The sequence below is a fragment of the Cervus elaphus genome, chromosome 5, assembly GCF_910594005.1.
Source record: "Cervus elaphus chromosome 5, mCerEla1.1, whole genome shotgun sequence".
Classification (NCBI taxonomy): Eukaryota; Metazoa; Chordata; class Mammalia; order Artiodactyla; family Cervidae; genus Cervus; species Cervus elaphus.
In genome coordinates, this window is record NC_057819.1 from 3,804,185 (window position 1) to 3,822,734 (window position 18,550).

The 18,550-nt window shown below is 62.7% G+C and overlaps 2 protein-coding genes across 3 annotated transcripts; one reads left to right on the forward strand and one right to left on the reverse strand.

Annotated features, from left to right (window-relative positions):
• Positions 1 to 1,381: 1,381 nt before the first annotated feature.
• On the forward strand, positions 1,382 to 5,514 carry RNF215 (ring finger protein 215). Of its 2 annotated transcripts, XM_043901363.1 has the most exons (9): positions 1,382 to 1,779; positions 2,023 to 2,166; positions 2,664 to 2,735; positions 2,817 to 2,902; positions 3,335 to 3,491; positions 3,894 to 4,013; positions 4,106 to 4,249; positions 4,496 to 4,598; positions 4,685 to 5,514. In XM_043901363.1, the coding sequence occupies exons 1-9, from the start codon at positions 1,495 to 1,497 to the stop codon at positions 4,705 to 4,707; spliced, it is 1,134 nt and encodes a 377-aa protein (XP_043757298.1). In that variant the 5' UTR covers positions 1,382 to 1,494; the 3' UTR covers positions 4,708 to 5,514. The 2 variants fall into 2 exon arrangements, with proteins under 2 accessions (XP_043757298.1, XP_043757297.1); XM_043901362.1 differs by having other exon boundaries at positions 3,894 to 4,249.
• A 212-nt stretch (positions 5,515 to 5,726) lies between these two features.
• CCDC157 (coiled-coil domain containing 157) lies at positions 5,727 to 18,521 on the reverse strand. Its single transcript, XM_043905791.1, has 12 exons — positions 18,358 to 18,521; positions 16,190 to 16,321; positions 14,945 to 15,203; positions 13,132 to 13,303; positions 11,626 to 12,250; positions 10,878 to 10,955; positions 10,336 to 10,508; positions 9,808 to 9,984; positions 9,551 to 9,719; positions 8,328 to 8,506; positions 7,781 to 7,869; positions 5,727 to 7,678 (listed from the first exon to the last, which is right to left on the reverse strand). Exons 3-12 carry the CDS (start codon positions 15,190 to 15,192, stop codon positions 7,429 to 7,431), a joined length of 2,160 nt encoding a protein of 719 aa, XP_043761726.1. The 5' UTR covers positions 15,193 to 15,203; positions 16,190 to 16,321; positions 18,358 to 18,521; the 3' UTR covers positions 5,727 to 7,428.
• Positions 18,522 to 18,550: the final 29 nt, after the last annotated feature.

Below are 18,550 nucleotides of genomic sequence, written 5' to 3' on the forward strand. Positions count from 1 at the left end.
AGAGGTGGGTCAGAGGGTAATTCTATGTTTGTTTGTTTTTGAGGAACCACCATCCTGATTTCCACAGCAGCTACACCATTTGCATTTCCACTGTTAGTCCATTTTGAGTTAATTTTTGTATGTGGTATGAGGTACGAGTCCCATTCTTTTGCATGTGATAGCCAGTTGTCCCACAACAGTGTGAGGTAGGAGTCCAACTTCACTCTTTTGCATGTGATAGCCAGCACCATTTGTTGAAGACAATGGTCTTGCCCTCACTGAATGGTCTTGGTGCCCTTGTTGAAAATCAATTGGTTGTGGATGTCTGGGTTTATTTCTGGACTCCCAATTCTATTCCATATATCTATATGTCTATCTTTCCCACGCTGTTTTTGATTACTGTGCCTTTGTTCTATGTTTTATTCTCTCCAACTAATTCTTCAGGAACATCTTGGTGGTTCAGTGTTGGTGGTCACACAGGTGGCCCCTGCAATATTCTTTCCGTTTTTCTGCATGCTTGAAATCTTTCATAATAAAATACTGGGGAAAAAAATGTCATGCCTCCTCAGGCCTTTGTTCTTTTATCACCATACAGTTTTTCAAAAGGCCCAGTTTTCAGACTGAGCCAGCTCCCAGCAGCAGCAACCCCTGGGAGTAAAGGACGAGTTTTGGGACCATTCGCATAATTCTCACATTGCTGAGGGCATCAAGAGATGAGTTGTCGGGGGTGTGACAGTGCTGGTCTTCTACCGTGCCCGTTTCAAAGCCCAGGAAAGTGACCAGCCTTAAGACCCAGCCTCAGGACCCCTCTGAGGCACGGGCCCCTGGGGCCGGGAACGCCTGGCATCTCTCTCTGCCCCTCTAGGACTCTTGTCTCAATCTCCCCCCTCCCCATCACCCACCCGCCTGCCAGACCAGTCTCTGGTTCATCTCCTGGAGTTCAGTCTGGTAGAGAAGTGGAGAACCAGGCCGACCTTGTGACCGTCAGGCCAGGCCGCTCAAGAGCAAGGATCAGTGTCTAGACCCCCAGAAGTTCCTTGCTGCTGCCCGTCTGGGCCCCTCAGCGTGCCTCGGCCTCCCCGAGTCACCGACTATCTTTCACCTATCTCTGTCAGTGTCCTTTCCTCTGGTCTCTGCCATCACACAACCGAAAACTGCGAGCGCCGCCTCTCTGACTTTCCACCTCCGCGCGGCTGCCGTCGCTCCGCGTTCTCCGCGGCCACCAGGGGGCGCGCGAGGCCCGGCCTGGGTGCTGGCGGTGCCGAGGGCCCGCCCCGCCTCCCGGCGCCGCGCCCCGCCTCCCGGCGCCCCGCCCCTCAGCGAACCCGCCCCGTCCGGCTGCAGCCCCGCCCCGCCCCTCGGCGCCCCGCCCCGTCCGGCTGCAGCCCCGCCCCCCGCCCCTCAGCGCCCCGCCCCGTCCGGCTGCGCCCTCAGTCCCGCCGCTCCCCCTCGGCCCCCCCGCGCCCGGGATCCCCCCTCCGGCACCCCTGCGTCGTCTGTTCGCCGGGTCCTGCCATGGGCCCCGCCGCTAGCCCCGCGCTGAGGTCGCCGCCGCCGCCGCCTCCTCCGCCGCCGTCGCCGCTGCTGCTGCTGCTGCCCCTACTGCCGCTCTGGCTGGGCCTGGCGGGGCCGGGGGCCGCGGCGGACGGCGGCGAGCCGGCGGCCGGGGCGGGGCGGGGCGGGGCCCGCGCCGTGCGGGTGGACGTGAGGTTGCCGCGGCAGGACGCGCTGGTGCTGCAGGGGGTGAGGATCGGCCCCGAGGCCGACCCGGCGCCCCCGCTGGGCGGCCGCTTGCTGCTGGTGAGCGCCGCTGAGCCGCCGTAGACCCTGCACCCACATCCGGTCTTCATCCTGGACCAAGCCCTGGCAGCCCAGCGCCCCCCTTCCCCCAGGCTGCCCAGGCTCCCAGCCCTCTGCCTTCCAGAACCTGAGATCGGGTGCCTTCTCCTGCGTACTCGTTCCCGAACCCTGGCCTTGCATCCGCTGTGCGTCCGATCCCCTTCCTCCCCGCCCTCCCTCTACCCACGGCCCCTCGCCCCACAGATGGACATCGTGGATGCTGAGCAGGACGCACCCGTAGAAGGCTGGATTGCGGTGGCATACGTGGGCAAAGAGCAGGAGGCCCAGATTCACCAGGAGAGTCAGGGCGGCGGCCCACAGGCCTATCCCAAGGCTCTGGTTCAGCAGGTGCGGGGTTGGGGGGTGGTGGCCGGGGTGGTGGTATATGGAAGAGGAGCTGGAGGAAGGGTTTTCAAGGCAATTGCTAGGACTGGACTACCCGATGGCCCCCTAAGGACCTTCCAGAGAAGCCCTGGTCCTGGGTGGGGCAAGGGACCCCCAGGTGTAGACTCAGATCAGGGTGTTTGGCAGCAGGGAGGTGGCAGGAGACCAGAGAGTGTCCGGAAGCTTGACCAGGCTCTGAGAGTATCCGATGGGGAGTTCCTGCTGGGGGCTGGTGGGCAGGCTTGCTCCACTTGGACCAGGGAAGGCACAGTGCTATTTGGGTGCCACAGGGCATCTGGAGGTGGGAGTGGGAGGAATAAGGGTTTCTGTCCTTGACCTCAAGTTGCTTACAGCTAGTCTGTCCAAGGGAAGTGCTCCCCAGGAGCCGAGAACAGCTGTGGCCGCAGGTGGGGGGCGGGCATGTGGGCAGGCTGTGTGCTGACCTTGGCTCTGCCCTGCAGATGCGGAGGGCACTCTTCCTGGGAGCCTCAGCCCTGCTGCTCCTGGTCCTGAACCACAACGTGGTCCGAGAGGTAAACCGAGTCAGGCTGGGGTGGGGTGGGGCTGGGGGGGACCGTGACCCGGGCAGACTGACCTCCCTGTCCCCCCTCCAGCTGGACATTTCCCAGCTTCTGCTCAGGCCAGTGATCGTCCTGCATTATTCCTCCAATGTCACCAAGCTGTTGGAGGCACTGCTGCAGTGAGTTGGGGCATGGGCTCCAAAGGACGGGGCTTGGGCGCTAGGGTCCCTCCCTGGCTTTGCCGTGAGGTCAGGGGGTCTTGGGACCAGGCCCTTCCATTTAATCTGAGCCTGTAGTCTCTTGGCCTGAGAAATCGGTGAAGAGACTGGAGGGAGGTGCCAGGGCGTGGAGCGAGGAGGCTGCTTTCTGGGTGGAGGGGATTGGGCTCCACACAGAGGAAGCCAGCTCCTGATGGGCTCTTCCCTGTGCTTGCGGGCCTCCTTGTCCGGCTGTTACGAGATATGGATAAACTAGTGGCTGGGAAAGGCCTGGGGCCAAAGCAGTATGGGGTGATACTCAGGGGATCCGCTTCCCAGAAGGCTGGGGCTGGTGGGTCTGAGCCTCTCCTCCCAAGAGCCCTTCTGTCTGGCGCCTCTGGCTTCCCCTCCCAGGAGGACCCAGGCCACGGCTGAGATCACCAGCGGAGAGTCCCTGTCGGCCAACATCGAGTGGAAGCTGACCCTGTGGACCACCTGTGGCCTCTCTAAGGATGGCTACGGAGGATGGCAGGACTTGGTGTGCCTGGGAGGCAGTCGGGCCCAGGAGCAGGTGGGTACTTGGGGGGCTGGGTACACACATGCCTTGCCTCAAGTCCTGTGGCCTCCTTCTGCCCGGGCAGGGAGACCACCTCTTGCACCTCCCAGGGCTGCTCTGAGGGTTCAGGACTGGGTGGGTGCCCTGTGTGGGTGCCTGACCCGGGGTCACGCACAGTCAGAGTTAGCGGCTGCTGTTTCACGTCCATTTGCCTCTTGGAAGCCTTGATTCCCCTTCAGACTCCTTACCTGGGTTTCACGTTTCTCCTGTGAAAGCCAGGAAGGATAGAGGCTTCAGAAGATGAAGCCAGGCGCCTCCGGGGTCATGATTCCCATGGACCTCACCTGCCTGGTCCTTAGGGTGGATTCACTGGGGGATGAAGGGGGGGTGGGGTTGACGCCCGGCTCCCCTCCCCAGAAGCCGCTGCAGCAGCTGTGGAACGCCATCCTGCTGGTGGCCATGCTCCTGTGCACAGGCCTCGTGGTGCAGGCTCAGCGGCAGGCATCCCGGCAGAGCCAGCGGGAGCCCGGAGGCCAGGTGGGAGCCAGCCCTTGGGGGGGGCCCGTGGGAGGGGGGCCTGTGTCTCCGGCGCTAGGAACTGTGCTGCCCTTCCCCCACCTCCCCCCAAGGTGGAGCTGCTCAAGCGCCGGGTGGTGCAGAGGCTGGCATCCCTCAAGACCCGGAGGTGCCGGCTGGGCCGGGCAGCGCAGAGCCCCCTGGAGCCTGGTGCTGAGACCTGCGCTGTGTGTCTGGACTATTTCTGCAACAAGCAGGTTAGTGCCCCGGGCAAAGGTCAGCTGGGGCTATGATGCCTGCCCCGCTTCCGACACACCTGGGAAGTGCCCCCACCGGCCTTCTTCCTGCCCCACCAGAGCTCTGGGAAGCAGAATGGGTTGGGTGGAGGGGGGCGCGGCGGGCCACAGGGGTTCCAGTTCCCAGCTCAGGTGAGGGCACGGGGCCTGGCCTCCAACACCGGAGGCCTTCCCTGTGGCCTGAGCCCACGCCGCCCACCCCTGCAGTGGCTCCGGGTGCTGCCCTGTAAGCATGAGTTCCATCGAGACTGCGTGGACCCCTGGCTAATGCTCCAGCAGACCTGCCCGCTATGCAAATTCAACGTCCTGGGTGAGCAACGAGGGGAGGGGCTCTTGGCCGGCTCCACCTGGTTCCCACCTGACGCCTCCCTCCCTGTTGTTTCTCCTCTCCTCCAGGGAACCGCTACTCCGATGATTAGCTGCCCCAGCGGGGTCTCTGCATGCAGGCAAGGGACCCTGCCTGCCTGCGCCCTGGGCGCCCGGAACAGGACAGCAGCGGGGGGCAGGACAGAAAGCCCTGTGATGGGAGGAGGGATGGGGCCTCCCCGCTCAGGGGCAAGGCGCCCACCACACACATCCATACCAGGAGCGAGGGACCACCGTCCCCAGCCTGAGGATGCACGGCCCGGACCTGGCAGGAAGACAGGCGGCTTTGGGGCCCTTGTCTGCCATCCTGGGTTGTCTCCGTCTGCCTCCTCACAGGCAGCACCCAGGACCCCGGGCAGGCATCTGGGGAAGAGGGTGTGGGCAGCGCCGCTGCTCCCAGAGCTCTGGCAGCTCCCTGGCCTGGCTGGCAGGGCGTCCCTGAGGGCTGCGGCTGCAGTGGCCTGGTTCTGTGCGTATTTATTGGGGGGTGGGGCGGGGGAGGTGCCATCTGGTCTTGGAGGCACCCTAGCCTGACCATCTTGTGGACACACCGTGGTCAAGGCTATGATGTGGAACCTAGAGGCCCCCACTGCCTGCTGTCATTGGGCCTTCGGGCACTGGGGGCCGTGGGTCCCGTGGCCTGTCCAGCTGGGCTCCCATCTGGGGCCTGGCTGGGACCAGAGGCCTTAGAAACCATCTAGCCCTGTGCTTCTCCGTGGGGCTACAGGTTGCTGACCAGGATACTTGAAGCCACAGGGTAGATGTGGTACATTTTCCAGGGTCATCCATTTTTATTGAAAAAAAAATTGGGGTTTGAGGAGGTTTAGTATTAAAATAAACATGGATATATTTTAATATAAGATGTAAGATTTGTGGATGTTTTAAGATAAACAAGTCACCTTGGGGGTCTACTGCCTGTGGGAGGAGGACTCTAAAATGCCTCCTAAGGGGACTTCCCTGGTGGCCCAGTGGTTAAGAACCGCCTGCTAGTGCAGGGGACACGGGTTCAATCCCTGGTCCGGGAAGATTCCACATGCCTCGGGGCAATTAAGGTGGTGTGCCCTACAGCCCATGCTCTGCAACGAGAAGCCCCCAGTGAGAAGCCCTTGCATTGCAACTGGAGAGTAGCCCTTACTCGCCACAACTAGAGAAAGCCCACACACAGCAAGGAAGACCCAGTGCAGCCAAAAATTAAAACAGCCCCTGGGATGCCCCCAGCCCCCGTGAACACTTGTGTGATCCTGGAACTGAGACACCAATGGAGTCTACTCCTGTGATTAGGCTGTGTTGTGTGGCATGGTTGACCTTAATGTGTGGGAAGGTGTCCAGGGAGGCCTGACCTAACCAGGTGAGCCCATTAAAAGCAGAGCGTTTCCTCCAGCTGGTAGAGGAAGAGGAAGCCAGGAATTTGAAGCGTAGAGGGGATCGGAGCCCTGAGATATCCTCTGTTGCTGACTCGAAGATGGAGAAGCCACGTGGCGAGAAGTTGGACAGCCTCTCGGAGCCAAGAGTGGCCCTGATGGCAGCCAGCGGGGAAATGGACCTCCGTTCTGCAGCTGCAGGAGCTGGAACGCGGCCAGCAGTCAGGAGCCTGGAACCTGCCCCAGTCCCTTGCACAAGGAATGCAGCCTGGCAGATGCTTTCATTTCGGCCTGGTTCCCAGGCCCTGAGCAGAGGACCCAGCCACATGGGGCCCAGACGTCTGACCTGCGGACCTGTGAACTGCTGAATGGACACAGAGCGGAGCCGGGCTGAAGGGTTCACCCCCGGCTCTCGGGCCCCTGCCTCAGGGAGCCGCCCTGTGAAGGGCCTAGATCAGGGAGCCCCCCCGGGCTCCACAGAAGCAGGACTTGGGCTCCCCCCAGCCACACCCTGACCACACATGCCCCGCCTTGACCTTTTTCTGTAAACTGAGGTGCTCTATTTGTTGGCTTCCTGACCAGGGAAAACTGTCCCAGAAAGCCAAGAGCACCCCCCACCCCCACCCCCAGAAGTCCTCAGCGAGGTCTGAATGCCTGCCCTTCACAGGTAAGGGGGCTCAGGGCAGGCCGGAGGCTTCGTGAGGAAAGCCGGACTACAGAGGGCTGGTGAGGCTGAAGGCTTCGGTGCTGGGGCCCCGGGATAGGCCTGGGACAGCCAGGCTGGCGGGGGTGTCCCCGCTCTGGCTAGGTAAAGCCTTGCCCTGCCTCCAGTGGCCTCGTGGGGATCCAACCTCCTGGGTTTAGAGAAAGCCTTTGTCGCTCGTGTTTCCTGAGGGTGAGGCATTCCTGAGTCACAGGAAGGCTGACTCTTGGGTCCTTAGTGTCCCATGCCCGGGTGCACAGCTGGCTGGCCCCTGCCTGCCTCTGACCCCTTCCTTGCCTCCGGGTCCCCACCGGGCCATCCCCCTTCGCCTGCACACCCCGACTCTGCCCCTGCTCTTTGTGGGCGGGGGTCAGTGTGTCTGCATTATCCTTTAGCCTTTGCTCTGGGCGGGGGGGGGGGGGTGGTCAAAAGGCTGCCTTTCAGGTTGCCCTGGTGCTGCAAGCTTCCTTCTGCCCTCAGCATGTCCTCATCCGCTGCTGCCCGACAGGAGGGAGGCGGGAGGTTCCCGTCCACTGAGGGCATGTGGTGTGCCAGGCCTCTGCCAGCCAGTGACTCTCAGGACCGGGGAGGAAGGACTCTTCCCCGCGGAGCCAGGGCAGTAAGGCCAAGGTTGCCAAGATGGCCTGGGCTTTATTACGCCTGGTGGGCTGCCAGCTGCCTGCCCTGTGGCCCGCCCCCCAACCTGCAGGTTACATGGGCCGCTTCTGGGGCTGGTGCGCCGGGCTGGCCTGGCCCCTGCCTGGTGACAGCCTCCTCCTCAGCCTGGCCAAGGCCCGAATGGGGTTCTGGGCGCAGTTGGTCAGGTAGGTCATGTCCTCCAGGGAGGACTTGCCAGGCCGGCTGTGGGGCTGCAGAGGCGGGGATGCCCGGGGCTGGCCTGGCAGGGTCCTGCCCGCGCTGGCTGTCCTGCTGCCTGGTGGGTGCCGCCTGCCCGGGGCCCTGTGGGAAGACCAGACGGCAAGACCTCCCGTGAGCGAGCGAGCGAGCGGGCTCCCCCGCGCCCCCAGCCACATGCCCCACCTCTGACAAAGCCTCACTCACCCCGGGGACGTCCTTGGGGCCTGGGCTGGGGGATCCGCTCCCTGAATTCCCTCGCCGGGAGGGACCCAGAGCTGGTCCTCGGGGATCAGCTATGAAGAAAACTGAACTCAGCAAGGCCCAGGGCCCCTCTGCACCCAACAGAGAGGGCGCCATAGAGGGCGGGGTCCGGGAGGGCTTGAACCTGTGGCCCAGGCCTTCCTCTGAGAGGCAGGTTTGGGAAGCCTCCTGGGGCCTGTCAGCTGTTAAGTGTGGGAAGGTTTGCTTTTGGACGAGGCTCCTGGTGCACTTGAAATAAAGGTTCAAAGGGCTGGAAGGGGGCTTGGAGGGGGACGACACATAAACACCCTCATGCCTTACTGAATAGTGGGAGGCTTTGCAGCAGGCACAGCTAAAGTCACCTGCCGGAAGTGCCCTACGTGCTGGGAGCAGGGCTGGCGGCAGGTTCCCCAGGGAAGCCCAAGACCTCCGCTGGGTCGGTGGCGGGGGAGGGCCTCTTCCGAGTCCCCAGGGGCCGGCCCCACTCGGGCGGGGGAGCCATACTGCCCACCTTGAGGCCCCCCTGCTGGGCCACCTCCCGGATCTTGGACAGCATGGACCGCAGCCGCCCGTTCTCCTCCTGCAGGACCCGGATGCGGATGTCGTTGGCCTGCACCTGCCTCTCCATGTCGTCCGTGACGTTGCCAGAGCCTGTGGGGACGCATGCCTGGCACCACACCCCAGCAGGTCAGCCTCTTGCGCTCAACGGGACAGCACTTCTGGGGGCAGACGCGCTGTGCCTTGGGCCGGTGGCCCCATGGGCACGGGGAGGTGGGCGGGGTCGGTGCTCTGGGCCTCCCGCATCTTCCTTCTCCTGAGGCCTTGCCCCCGCTCCGTACCCCCCTGCCTGCTGGGAGGTGACTGCAGCCTTGCAGAATTTGAGCGTTGGGGTGGGGGACAGGAACTGGACCTCACTGAAGATTTAGCAAATAGGTAACGAAGTGAAGCTCTTCCGAGGCTACCCGTTTTTGGAGGGCCCGAGAGACAGTGACTTGCCCAAAGTCATGGCCAGCTCCTGGGTTTGAGTGCCAGGAACTCAGTGAGGCTATTCGTTCCCGCTGCTGAGGGGATGGGTGCTTCCCCCCTCCACCCCGACTCTGTGAACCAGGCAAGCTGCTGCCGCTTGTTATCCATTTCCTGGTTCGTCACCTGCCTGTGGGGCGGTCAACAGGGCATCACGAGGCCCAGCACTCAGAATTGACAACCTACGTGACCAGCTAGATCGCACTGGGTTATCCTGCCAGCTCTGCACCGGATTCACCCAGAGCTCTAGGCACTGGAGGGGTTGGGACGAGGACCCAGGTGGCCTGGCAGCCAGTCTTCCACCGCGCTGGGTCCCTAGCACTCCCGTGCCATGGGGTCTCAGACACTGGACAGTTGGGGGTCACCGTGCCCTTGGAGGTTTGGGGAGATTCCGGGACGGGGGACACGGAAGCTGAGCCAGGACTGGCATGTGGCGTGGCACAGGGCACAGGCCACAGAGGCAGCCAGACTGGTGTCTGGACTTGGCTGCGTGACTCTGAGCGGTCACCTCACTGCTGGGCCTCTGTGTCCCTGTCCACACCAGGAGTGGACAACACAAGGCACCCCGTGTCACAGGGGCTCTGGAGGCCACAGTACTGCACCCCCCACCACCACCCTCGCTGCAGGCCCCAGTGTCGTGCCCAGACAAGCAGCAGCCGCCGGCCCGCCCCAGGCCCCGGCGTGTCCTCTGCACCAAGCCTGGGTCCCTACTTTGGATCTGGGCCTCCGCGGGCCGGTGCAGGTCCGGGAAGGCCACCAGCAGCCTCTCCCGCTGCCTCAGCTCCACGAGCTCCCGCTCCAGCTCCGAGATGGTCAGCCGCAGGTCCGTGGTCGCCTGCTCCAGGCCTTGCTTCTCCCGCTGCAGGCTCTGCAGCAGCTCCTGGGGGCGGGGCAGGCTCGGAGCTGAGGACCGGCTCGCAGCCCCGCCCCCCGGAGGAGCCGGCCCCGCCCCCCGGCCCGCCCCGCACCTGCTGGGCCCGGAGCTGGCACTGCCCCTGCTCCCTCTCGCCCTGCACGCACTGCAGCTGCTCCTCCACGTGGGCCCGCTGGGCCTCGGCCTCGTCCAGGCTGCCCCGCAGCTCCTCGCGCTCCTGGTCCAGGCTGTCCAGCTGCTGCAGCAGGGCTCGCTGTTTGGCCTGCAGGGACTGAGCCGGGGGTGGGCGGGAGGCCATGAGGGGCACAGGAGGCGACCGTCCCCAAGCCCACCCCCTGTGCTGCATCCCGTCTGTGCACCTCCAGGCAGGGGTAGGCGTGGAGGGGCGAAGGGAGCCGGGTCCCAGCCCTGGGCAAGGCCAGGGCCCTAGGCTTGCAGACCCCGCCCCCTGGAAAGCAGTTGGCCGACTCCCATCAGCCTGGCTCCCCCACTTCTTTCGGGTCACGTCTCCACTCAGGAATTCTCCGGAGGTCTCCAGCATGTCCCCCCTCGGTGGAGTTCCGTCTCCCCGCAGCCAGCCTTTGTCGCGGGAGCCCAGGCGCTGAGGAGGCCCCAGCCTCACCTCCTGGTGGCGGACCATGCTGTCCACGCGGGCCTTCTCCTTGTCCAGCTCCGTGCTGGCCCAGCGGATCTGCTGGCTGGCCCCGTCCAACCGCCCTGCCAGCAGCTCCACCTGCTGCTCCAGCTGCCGCACCTGCTGCTCGGCCTCCGCCTGCAGCTGCTGGGCCTTGCTCTCTGCAGGACGGAGCACGTGTGGGGAGGGGCAGGGCCCGGGAGCACCGCGGACTCCCCACATGGCCTCCGACCCAGGATGGGACCTGGGAAGGGGGGTGCAGGGCTTGTCACAGCACGTCTCTGGGCCTCGGTGTTTGTCCTCAGCCACAGAGTGGGGCTCTGAGCCCCGCCCGAGGGTGGGTGCTGCAAACAGAAGGCCCTCTCTGGGTGGGAGGTGGCATCACCCAGCGGTGTGACCAGTCAGTCCCAGCCTCCTCTGTGGTTCCCTTAGCTTTGCCCCCGAAGCCCGGGAGACAGAGACAGGGGGCTGGTGGTCCGGCCGCCGAGCGCAGGGCTCCCGGCGCCAGGCTCCACGGCGGGACTCCTCACCCATGGCCTGCGTGGACTCGCGCTGCTGCTTCAGCTCCCCCTCCAGGCTGGCGACCTTCATCTTGAGGTCACTTGTTTCTGTGGCAGCCACGCGAGAGAGGCCCTTCAGAGGCTCCTTCAGAGGCTCCCCAGGGCCTGGCGGGCGCTTCATGCCTAGTGCGGCCCGCACCATGGTGGGACACTTGGGAGGGGCTCTGGGGAGGTGCTGGCAGGCCTGGCCCCTCCACCGTGCTTTCTCTGGGCGGCTGCCCCGTGTCTGCACCTCTGGGCCTCCATGTCCTCCCGGGTGGCCACAGGGAGGCTCAGAAAAGGCGGCAGCTTGCCCCAGCTCCCTCAGGCTTCACGACCTCCATGGGGGCTGGCCCGCTTCGAGGCCCAAGGCCGTGTCTCTCTGCCTGACGGCTTCTGCGGAGGCCAGAGGGGTGCCTCTGCCGGCTGGGGGTACCAGGGTGGCATGAGCTCCCAGCAGTTCCCTTCTGTGACCCACAGGAGTGTATGAATCCCCCGGCTCCCTTGCCCCTCTGGTGGGACAACTCCTGTTCTCCACAGGCTCCTGCGTTCCCCAGCGGGATGGGGCTTAAGCTCCGGCAGGGTGGCCGGCCTGGCAAGCGCGCCCCTTTCGCTGCCTTCCGCCCCCTGCGTCTCCTGCCCACTCCCAGCCCAGGTTTCTTCCACACCCTTGATGCAGGGTCGGCTCCCTGGGGAGCCCGCACTCCAACGGCAGCACGCCCAGTGCTGGGGGGCTGACCTGCAAGCAGCTGCTGCCTCTCGCGCTCCCACTGGGCCCGGTGCTGCTCCGTCTCCTGGGCCTGCCGCTGCCGCGCCCCCTGCTCCTGCTGCAGGGCCTGCTCCAGCTCGGCCACCTGCATCCTCAGCCCGTCCTTCTGGCCCTCGGCCTCCTCCAGCTGGGCCCTCAGGGGCCCCACAAGCTTGCCGAGGCGCGCCAGGTCTTTGCTCTGCTCGGCCGCCCAGAGGCCCACGGTGGCAGCCGGCAGCGGCCTGTGCCCCATGCTGTCCCGCACCAGCTGCTGGAAGCGGCCCAGCGAAGAGGGCAGGTTCTGGCTCTGACACAGGTTGATGAGCACCTTGCCCACCTCCCGCAGGCTGCCCTGGACACTGGTGCACGCGTCACAGGGCACCAGGGCCGTCTCCACGGTCTGGGCGTGGACACTTCTCGTGTTCACAGCCGTCCTGCCTGGACGCTGTAGCGAGACGCTGACGGCGAGGCCATCCCGCTCTGGGCAGGCCTGGGGCAGACTTGGCACTGGGGAGGGTGGCTTGACGAGCTGGGCGGTCACCAGTTCCGGGCTCCCAGCTGGCTCGCCCTTGGCTGTGGGCTCGGAGGTGAGGGTCTCTCCTTGATTTGCCCTTTTCTGTGGTCGGGGAAAGAAAGGGGAAGCAGGTGAGGGAGACGGGCCTGGGCGGTGACCGGCTCCCTGGGGATCTCTGTGACAGCAGCCTCGCCCGATGCTCAGACGGTATCTGGTAGCAGCGTGAACGGGGGCGCGCCTTCTCCTGTCTGCGGCCTCCGTTACCAAGCCCAGGTCAATGTGGGTACATGCCTGGCACTGGGCGGGTGACGTGGTGACAGACACAGCTGCCGGGCGCTGGGTCCTTGCTGGGTGGATTCACCTGCTCGCGTGTCACCGAAGCCACTCTTGGTTTTGGTTTCCTTACCATTACGGTGACAGCGGTCCTGCCCACAGGTGCTTGTGAGGGTTATGGGGTGACCCAAGACAAATGGGGCTCATGTGAACCCCATCGGGGCTTCCCTGGGGGCTCGGATGGTAAAGAATCCACCTGCGATGCGGGAGATCTGGGTTCGATCCCTGGGTCTGGAAGATTCCCCTGGAGAAGGGAATGGCTACCCACTCCAGTATTCTTGCCTGGAGAATTCCCGTGGAGAGAGGAGCCTGGTGGGCTACAGTCTATGGGGTCGCAGAGGCGGACACGACTGAGCGACTAACACTTTCATAATCCCCATTACTCAGCCACACCCTGGGAGGGAAGAGCTGCCGTCACTTCCACTGCACAGATGAACAAACTGAGGTTCAGCGTGGGCAGCAGTTTCCCGAAGTCCCACAGTGTCAACTACAGAGCCGGGTGGCCTAAACGTGACCCTCAAGGCTTGCGTCGCTAACTTCCAGGCTGCGTAGGAGCCAGCGACGGGCGCGGTGCTTGCGTGGTGGGCAAGGCGGCTGAAGGGGCTGGCCTGAGGGTGACCGCAGTTGGGGAAGGAGAGTGATGGACCCACCTGGAGGGCTGCCTGCTGGCTGAGCATGCCCAGCCTCAGCAGACTGTTCCAGAAGCGTCGTACTGTGAGCCCCACGGACATGCAGGGCCCTGTGGCCCGGGCTGGGGGCACTATCTGCTCCAAGGTTAGGTTCTCCAGGTAGCTCGCGCAGCTCTGAAGCAGCAGCAGGAGCCTGCAGGCGGAGACGGTAGGGTCGACTGGGGCAGAGCCTGGTGCCAACGCACCCGGGCACCACACGACCAGTGGCCTCCGGCTCTGGAGACTGGCCTGGGTCTCAGGGGCTCGGAGCATCTCACAATATGCTCTGCCCAGCCCAAGAGCCACTTCCTCCAGGAAGCCCTCCCTGAGGCCAAGCTTGGGGCCTCTTCGGGGCCTCCTGGGTGGCAGCACTTCTGCTTGGCTGCTCCCCACTGGACGGGAGACTCTGGGAGGTTGGAGGTGCTGGCTGAGCAGCTGCCTTACGTCACGGGGCTCAGGGCCTTTACCTCACAGAGGACACAGCTGAGGCTCCCACGGTGGGGGAGGCCACACACGCCTCAGGGTGAGGGTGCCGGGCAGTGGGCCCTGCAGTCTCCTGGTTCCAGCTGTGTGTGTGTGTTGGGGGGGCGCTTCTCCTGTGTGATGAGCTGCTTCTGTGACAGCAGAGGCTGGAGGGAGAGAGGTTGGTCCCTCTCCTACCCCGACGCAGGGGCTAATTTTAAGGTAAAGGGGTGCTGGGGAGAGACGTAGGCATTTGCATGGGAACCTGGCTGTTTTAAAAGAAGAGGAACTGTGTTTACAAGACAGACCGGGCAGAAAAGTGACTTTCAGTTGTTGCAGGTACAAGAGGGCTGTCCAAACCCCCTGGGGCGTTGGGCCAAGAGGGCCTGCGGGAGGGGGTGCTGGGCGCCTCCCCAGCCCTGCCCCTCTCTGGCAGAGGTGCCTCCTCTGTGAACCGTGACAATGAATGAGCAGCCTGGGGGTGGGGTGGGGGGAGGGTGGCCTGGACGGAGCAGCCAGGCAAGGGCTGGGAAGACATCTCAGCACCAGCTTCCTAGAAGGCGATGGGTAGACTGGGCTGTGCCTGGCAGGTGGGGCTTGGCCGGCCCAGAAAGGAGTGGGCGGGGCCTTCCTGGGAGAGGGCGCAGCAAGGAAGGAAGGAGGGTGTGTTCTGGGCTCACACCCCCTCACAGGGTCCGAGAAGTGCTTTCACACCCCCAGTTCCTCTAGGCCTCTGAGTGGTTACCCCGGGCCTCTTTGTCCCCAGGCAGGTCTCCCCCAAGCCGCTGGGGTCCCTGCCTGTCGGCCTGTGACCTCGTTAGCATGCAAGGTTTGGAGCACAGGGAGCCTGGGGCTGCGGTCCCCAGGGAGTGGAGGGTATTGACCCTGCTAACATGAACGACACTGTAGAAGCGATGGCGCTGCAGGCGGGGAGTCCAGTGACCTCTTCCCAGCGGGGCCAGGATGCGGACAAGCGCACCCTGTGTCTGGTCCCGTGACACAGAGAAGGAACAGGGTAGAGCCTGCAATGGAGACTCTGAGCAGCAGACAAAGCGTCCTCGACATGCAGAAACCCTTAGAGGCAGCTGGAGAAGCAGGTGTCAGAGCCGCGGGGCCACACGGACCGACGGGGTGGCCGGCAACTCCCTGAAGATGGACGGCGAGACACAGCACAGCACAGCACAACACGAGGAGCTGACCTGGCCCTGGACGGCACGCGCTCAAAGGTGATGGCTGTCACCGCCGGTGCCGGAGGGGACCCCGTGGCTGCTGCTGGGGTTTGAGGGGCGGGGGCCGGCATCCTGCGGTGAGCGGGTTCGGGCGAGGCCCTCACCTGTCAATGACCAGCTCCAGCAGCACAGCGTGGGCCAGCTGTGTGAACTCGGGGTCGCCCGGCACGTGGTCGTAGTGCTCCAGCAGGGCCACCATGTCCAGGTCACAGGCCACGCGGTCGGGGAACTTCCAGGAGGGGAAGCGCACAGGCCCGGCGCGGGAGAACACGTCGACGATGGCGCCCTGCAGGTCGGTGAGGTCCTTGCGCAGGCTGTCCATGCAGGCCGGGCTGCCCAGCAGGTGCGCCATCCTTGTGGCTCCTGGGGTGGGCAGAGAGGGCCCCCCATGAGCCAGAGCTGCATGGCTGCTCCTGGAAGAAGCTTCCGGAAGCCCCAGAAAACCTGCTGAAATCCAACCTTGACAGCAGGAAGTCTGTGGCCTGGCCCCTTCGGGACATGCTTGTGGGTGACCTCACCGGCCTCCCTCTCGTCCACCCCACCCCACGCCCACACTGCCGAGGCTGTCGGTCCACAGCTCCTCTGAGGACCTGTGTGCCAGGGCCCCTGCTGAATGCTGGGTGCCTAACAGCTGTGTTCCCAGGCAAGAATACCGGAATGGGTTGCCATTTCCTCCTCCAGGGGATCTCCCCAACCCAGAGATCGAGCCCGAGTCTCTTGTGTCTCCTGCATGTCAGGCAGATTCTTTACCTCTGAGCCACGGACGAAGCCCATTTATTTTTATTTATTTACACAACTGTGCAGGAGGATGTACCCGCCGGCCTCCCCTCCCTGCGCAAAACCCTGGACAGGCCGCTGACAACTAAGAGAGAGTTGTAGCTACAGCAGGACAGGGAGCGCTGGGCCACTGTCATCTCCTGCTTGGGCCGCTGCTGCAGCCGCCAGCTGGGCCACGGGCCTACCCACTGGAATCCGATCCACTTCTGCTATGGAGATCTGGGCCAAGCCTATCTGACCACATTACACTGGCCAGCAGCCGCTTGGGACTCTCTCTGGCCCCGGGGAAAAGGCCGCCCCTGGGTACACTCCTCCCCTTGTTCTCTCTCCTCTCCCGTCCCCTCCACTTTGCACACCGTCGGCTACAAGCGGCAGCTCCCGTGCGGGCACTCATTTCTGAACCCGTGCCCATCTGCTCCTTCTGAGTCACACCTCCCCACTGCAGTGTGACCTGGCCACCTGGGCGGGGACCCTAGGGCCTGCCTGTACCCACAGGGGCAGGGAGACCCAGAGGGCCCCAGGGTAGTTCCTGAGAGCCAGCCAGCCTCCCAGAGGACCAGCCCTGTCCTTACCTCTCTACGAGTGTCTGTCCGTGGAGCTGGACATCTGAATGTGCCTGGCTCTCGGACTTGCCTGCAGGCTCTGGGGCTCAAGGTCAGATGCTCAGCCAGCTGCCTGGCTTCCCGTGTCCAGCCCTTCGGTCCCTGGGAGTAGATTAAGGGAGAATTAGGGAGTGTACACTCTGGGAGGGCTTCCTGGGAGGAGGTTGCTGTGGAAGAAACGGGCTGCCCCAGGCGGGAGGAACAGCGAGGAAAAGAGCAGGTGGGGCTGTTGGCCTTGAGCTTGGGGCGCTGCTGGCTCTGACCACGGGACCTGCTGGGTCCTTTAAACAAATGAGGGAACTGAGGCTCTGGGAAGTTAGGGGGCTAGGCCAAGGTCACTCAGGGAGCTGGCATTCTGGCGTCCAACGTCTCTGCTCTGACTTCAGGCAGTGCTACTTCTAGAGCAGCACTGTCCAAAAGAAATACCATGCGAGCCACACATGGGAATGAAAATTCTATACTCACCACATTAAAAAAAAAAGAGTAAAAAGAAAGAGGTCAATTAATTTTAATAACTATATTATTTAACTTTATATACCGAAAATATTTCTTCAATGTAAAATCAGTATAAAGATATTGTCTCAAAAATCCCATGTCTATGTGACATGCACAGCACATCCCAATGTGGACCAGCCACCATTTTCAAATACAGCACCACGTGGGCTGGTGGCTACTGCACTGGGCAGAGCAGGGGGAGGGGGTCAGATCGTGTTCAGTAAGCAAAAAAAAAAATGGTGACTGAGTACCTGCTATGTGCCGGGCACTGTCTTTAAAGAATAGGGGCAGAGCAGGGCACGCAGCCCAGACCACCAGGAAGCTCCATCTGAGTCTGAGGGTCTCTGCGGGGAGGAAGTCATGGGTGTGTCAGTACTGCAGTTCCACCCACAGGTGGGGTGATGTGGGTGGAAATACACACAGGTCACAAATACACACAGGTCAACGTCCCACCTACGTATGTTGCCCCAGTGACGACGTCTCATGAGATATCACCTATGAGATGTTATGTTCCCAAAGGATGGGGCAGAAACAAATGGAAAAACCGACTGAAACATTCCGGGTTTCCTTCCTGGACTGCAACAAGGAAATAAATAAAGCAAGCAAGAAACCCCACCGTGGGAGGAGGGGTTCTCAGGAGGTAAAGCACCTGGAACTCAGGAGCTTGCTTGTGTAGACACAAAGACACAATAACCTGTTTGCCCTCAAATAACTACAGTGGCCCTCTGGGGCCAGATGTTAGATTATGGTTCTTTTAAAAAAAAATTTATTTATTTTGGACTCTCTGGTTGTGGCATATGGGCTCAGGAGCTGTGGCGTGTGGGCCTAGTTAGTGAAGACAAAGCAAGTAACTGCACTAGTAGAAGAGTAAGAAAGGCCTGGGTTTGGATTCCCACTCCACCATATAAATTGATGATCTGTAAATGAGTTGCTCTAGGAAATAAATGATGGGAATGCATGTAGTGTTTGGCACATGGTCTGGCTCATGGTACATGTTCAATAAATCCTAACTATCGTTATAATTCAACGTTAATAGTAACACTAACGTCAATCAGCTATGGTGTGAGAAAGAGACACGGGAGGAGACTTGGGAGGGCATCTTTTCCTATCACTCCCCCCACCACACCCCCATTTCATAGGTGAAGAAACTGAAGTCCAGGCAAGGCTTCAGAGCCAGACACATTCTGGAGTTGGGAGGGAGGGGAGAGGGGAAAGGGAGAAGTCCCCAGGAGAAGCGAAAAGAGGAGGATTGGGGTGTGCTAGGGGACGGGGAAGTGGTCCGCGGGGACCAACCTGCGGACGTGAGGGGTGGAGCCTAAAGAAGAACCCTAGATCTGAGTCGGTACACCCGGCTCGAGTGCGGGACTATGGAAGGCGGGGGTGGAACTGGAAAAGGCAGGACCGCGGGAAAAGGGACCAGTGGGAATTAGGGATTGAGACTTGGGAAGGGGTCTGGAGGACGTGGAGCTGAAGTAAAGAGGGGCCTGAGAGAACAGGCAGGCGGAGATTTGGCCGAAGTGGTAGGCCAATGGGAGAGAACCCGGGACTTAGAAGGCGGGGGTCGTTGGGAGAAGGGAAATGGCCTGGAAGAGTAAAGGAGAGGGGGATCCAGGCGTCGGGGCGGGAGATGGAAAAAGTCTCACCAGTCTCCGGCGTCGCAGCCTGAGCCCCTGTGTCTGGCGGATTCATGGAACTGCCCCCAGACGCTCCTGCAGCTCCGGGGATCCAGTGCAAAACCTAACCCGGCTCCCCGACCGCTGCCACGGCAACGGCGTCTCGCTAGCTGGAAGGGCGGGAAGTGACGTCACGGATAAGGGGCGGGTCCGGACATGCGTC

Excerpts from the sequence above, each read along its gene's own strand:
- RNF215 (XM_043901362.1), top strand. The coding sequence starts at position 1,495 with ATGGGCCCCGCCGCTAGCCCCGCGCTGAGGTCGCCGCCGCCGCCGCCT. Across the intron at positions 2,167-2,663 it reads CCAAGGCTCTGGTTCAGCAG|ATGCGGAGGGCACTCTTCCT; the intron begins GTGCGGGGTTGG and ends TCTGCCCTGCAG. Across the intron at positions 4,250-4,495 it reads ACTATTTCTGCAACAAGCAG|TGGCTCCGGGTGCTGCCCTG; the intron begins GTTAGTGCCCCG and ends CCACCCCTGCAG.
- CCDC157 (XM_043905791.1), bottom strand. The coding sequence starts at position 15,192 with ATGGCGCACCTGCTGGGCAGCCCGGCCTGCATGGACAGCCTGCGCAAG. Across the intron at positions 10,509-10,877 it reads CGAGTCCACGCAGGCCATGG|AGAGCAAGGCCCAGCAGCTG; the intron begins GTGAGGAGTCCC and ends TCCGTCCTGCAG. Across the intron at positions 9,985-10,335 it reads GCATGGTCCGCCACCAGGAG|TCCCTGCAGGCCAAACAGCG; the intron begins GTGAGGCTGGGG and ends CCCCCGGCTCAG.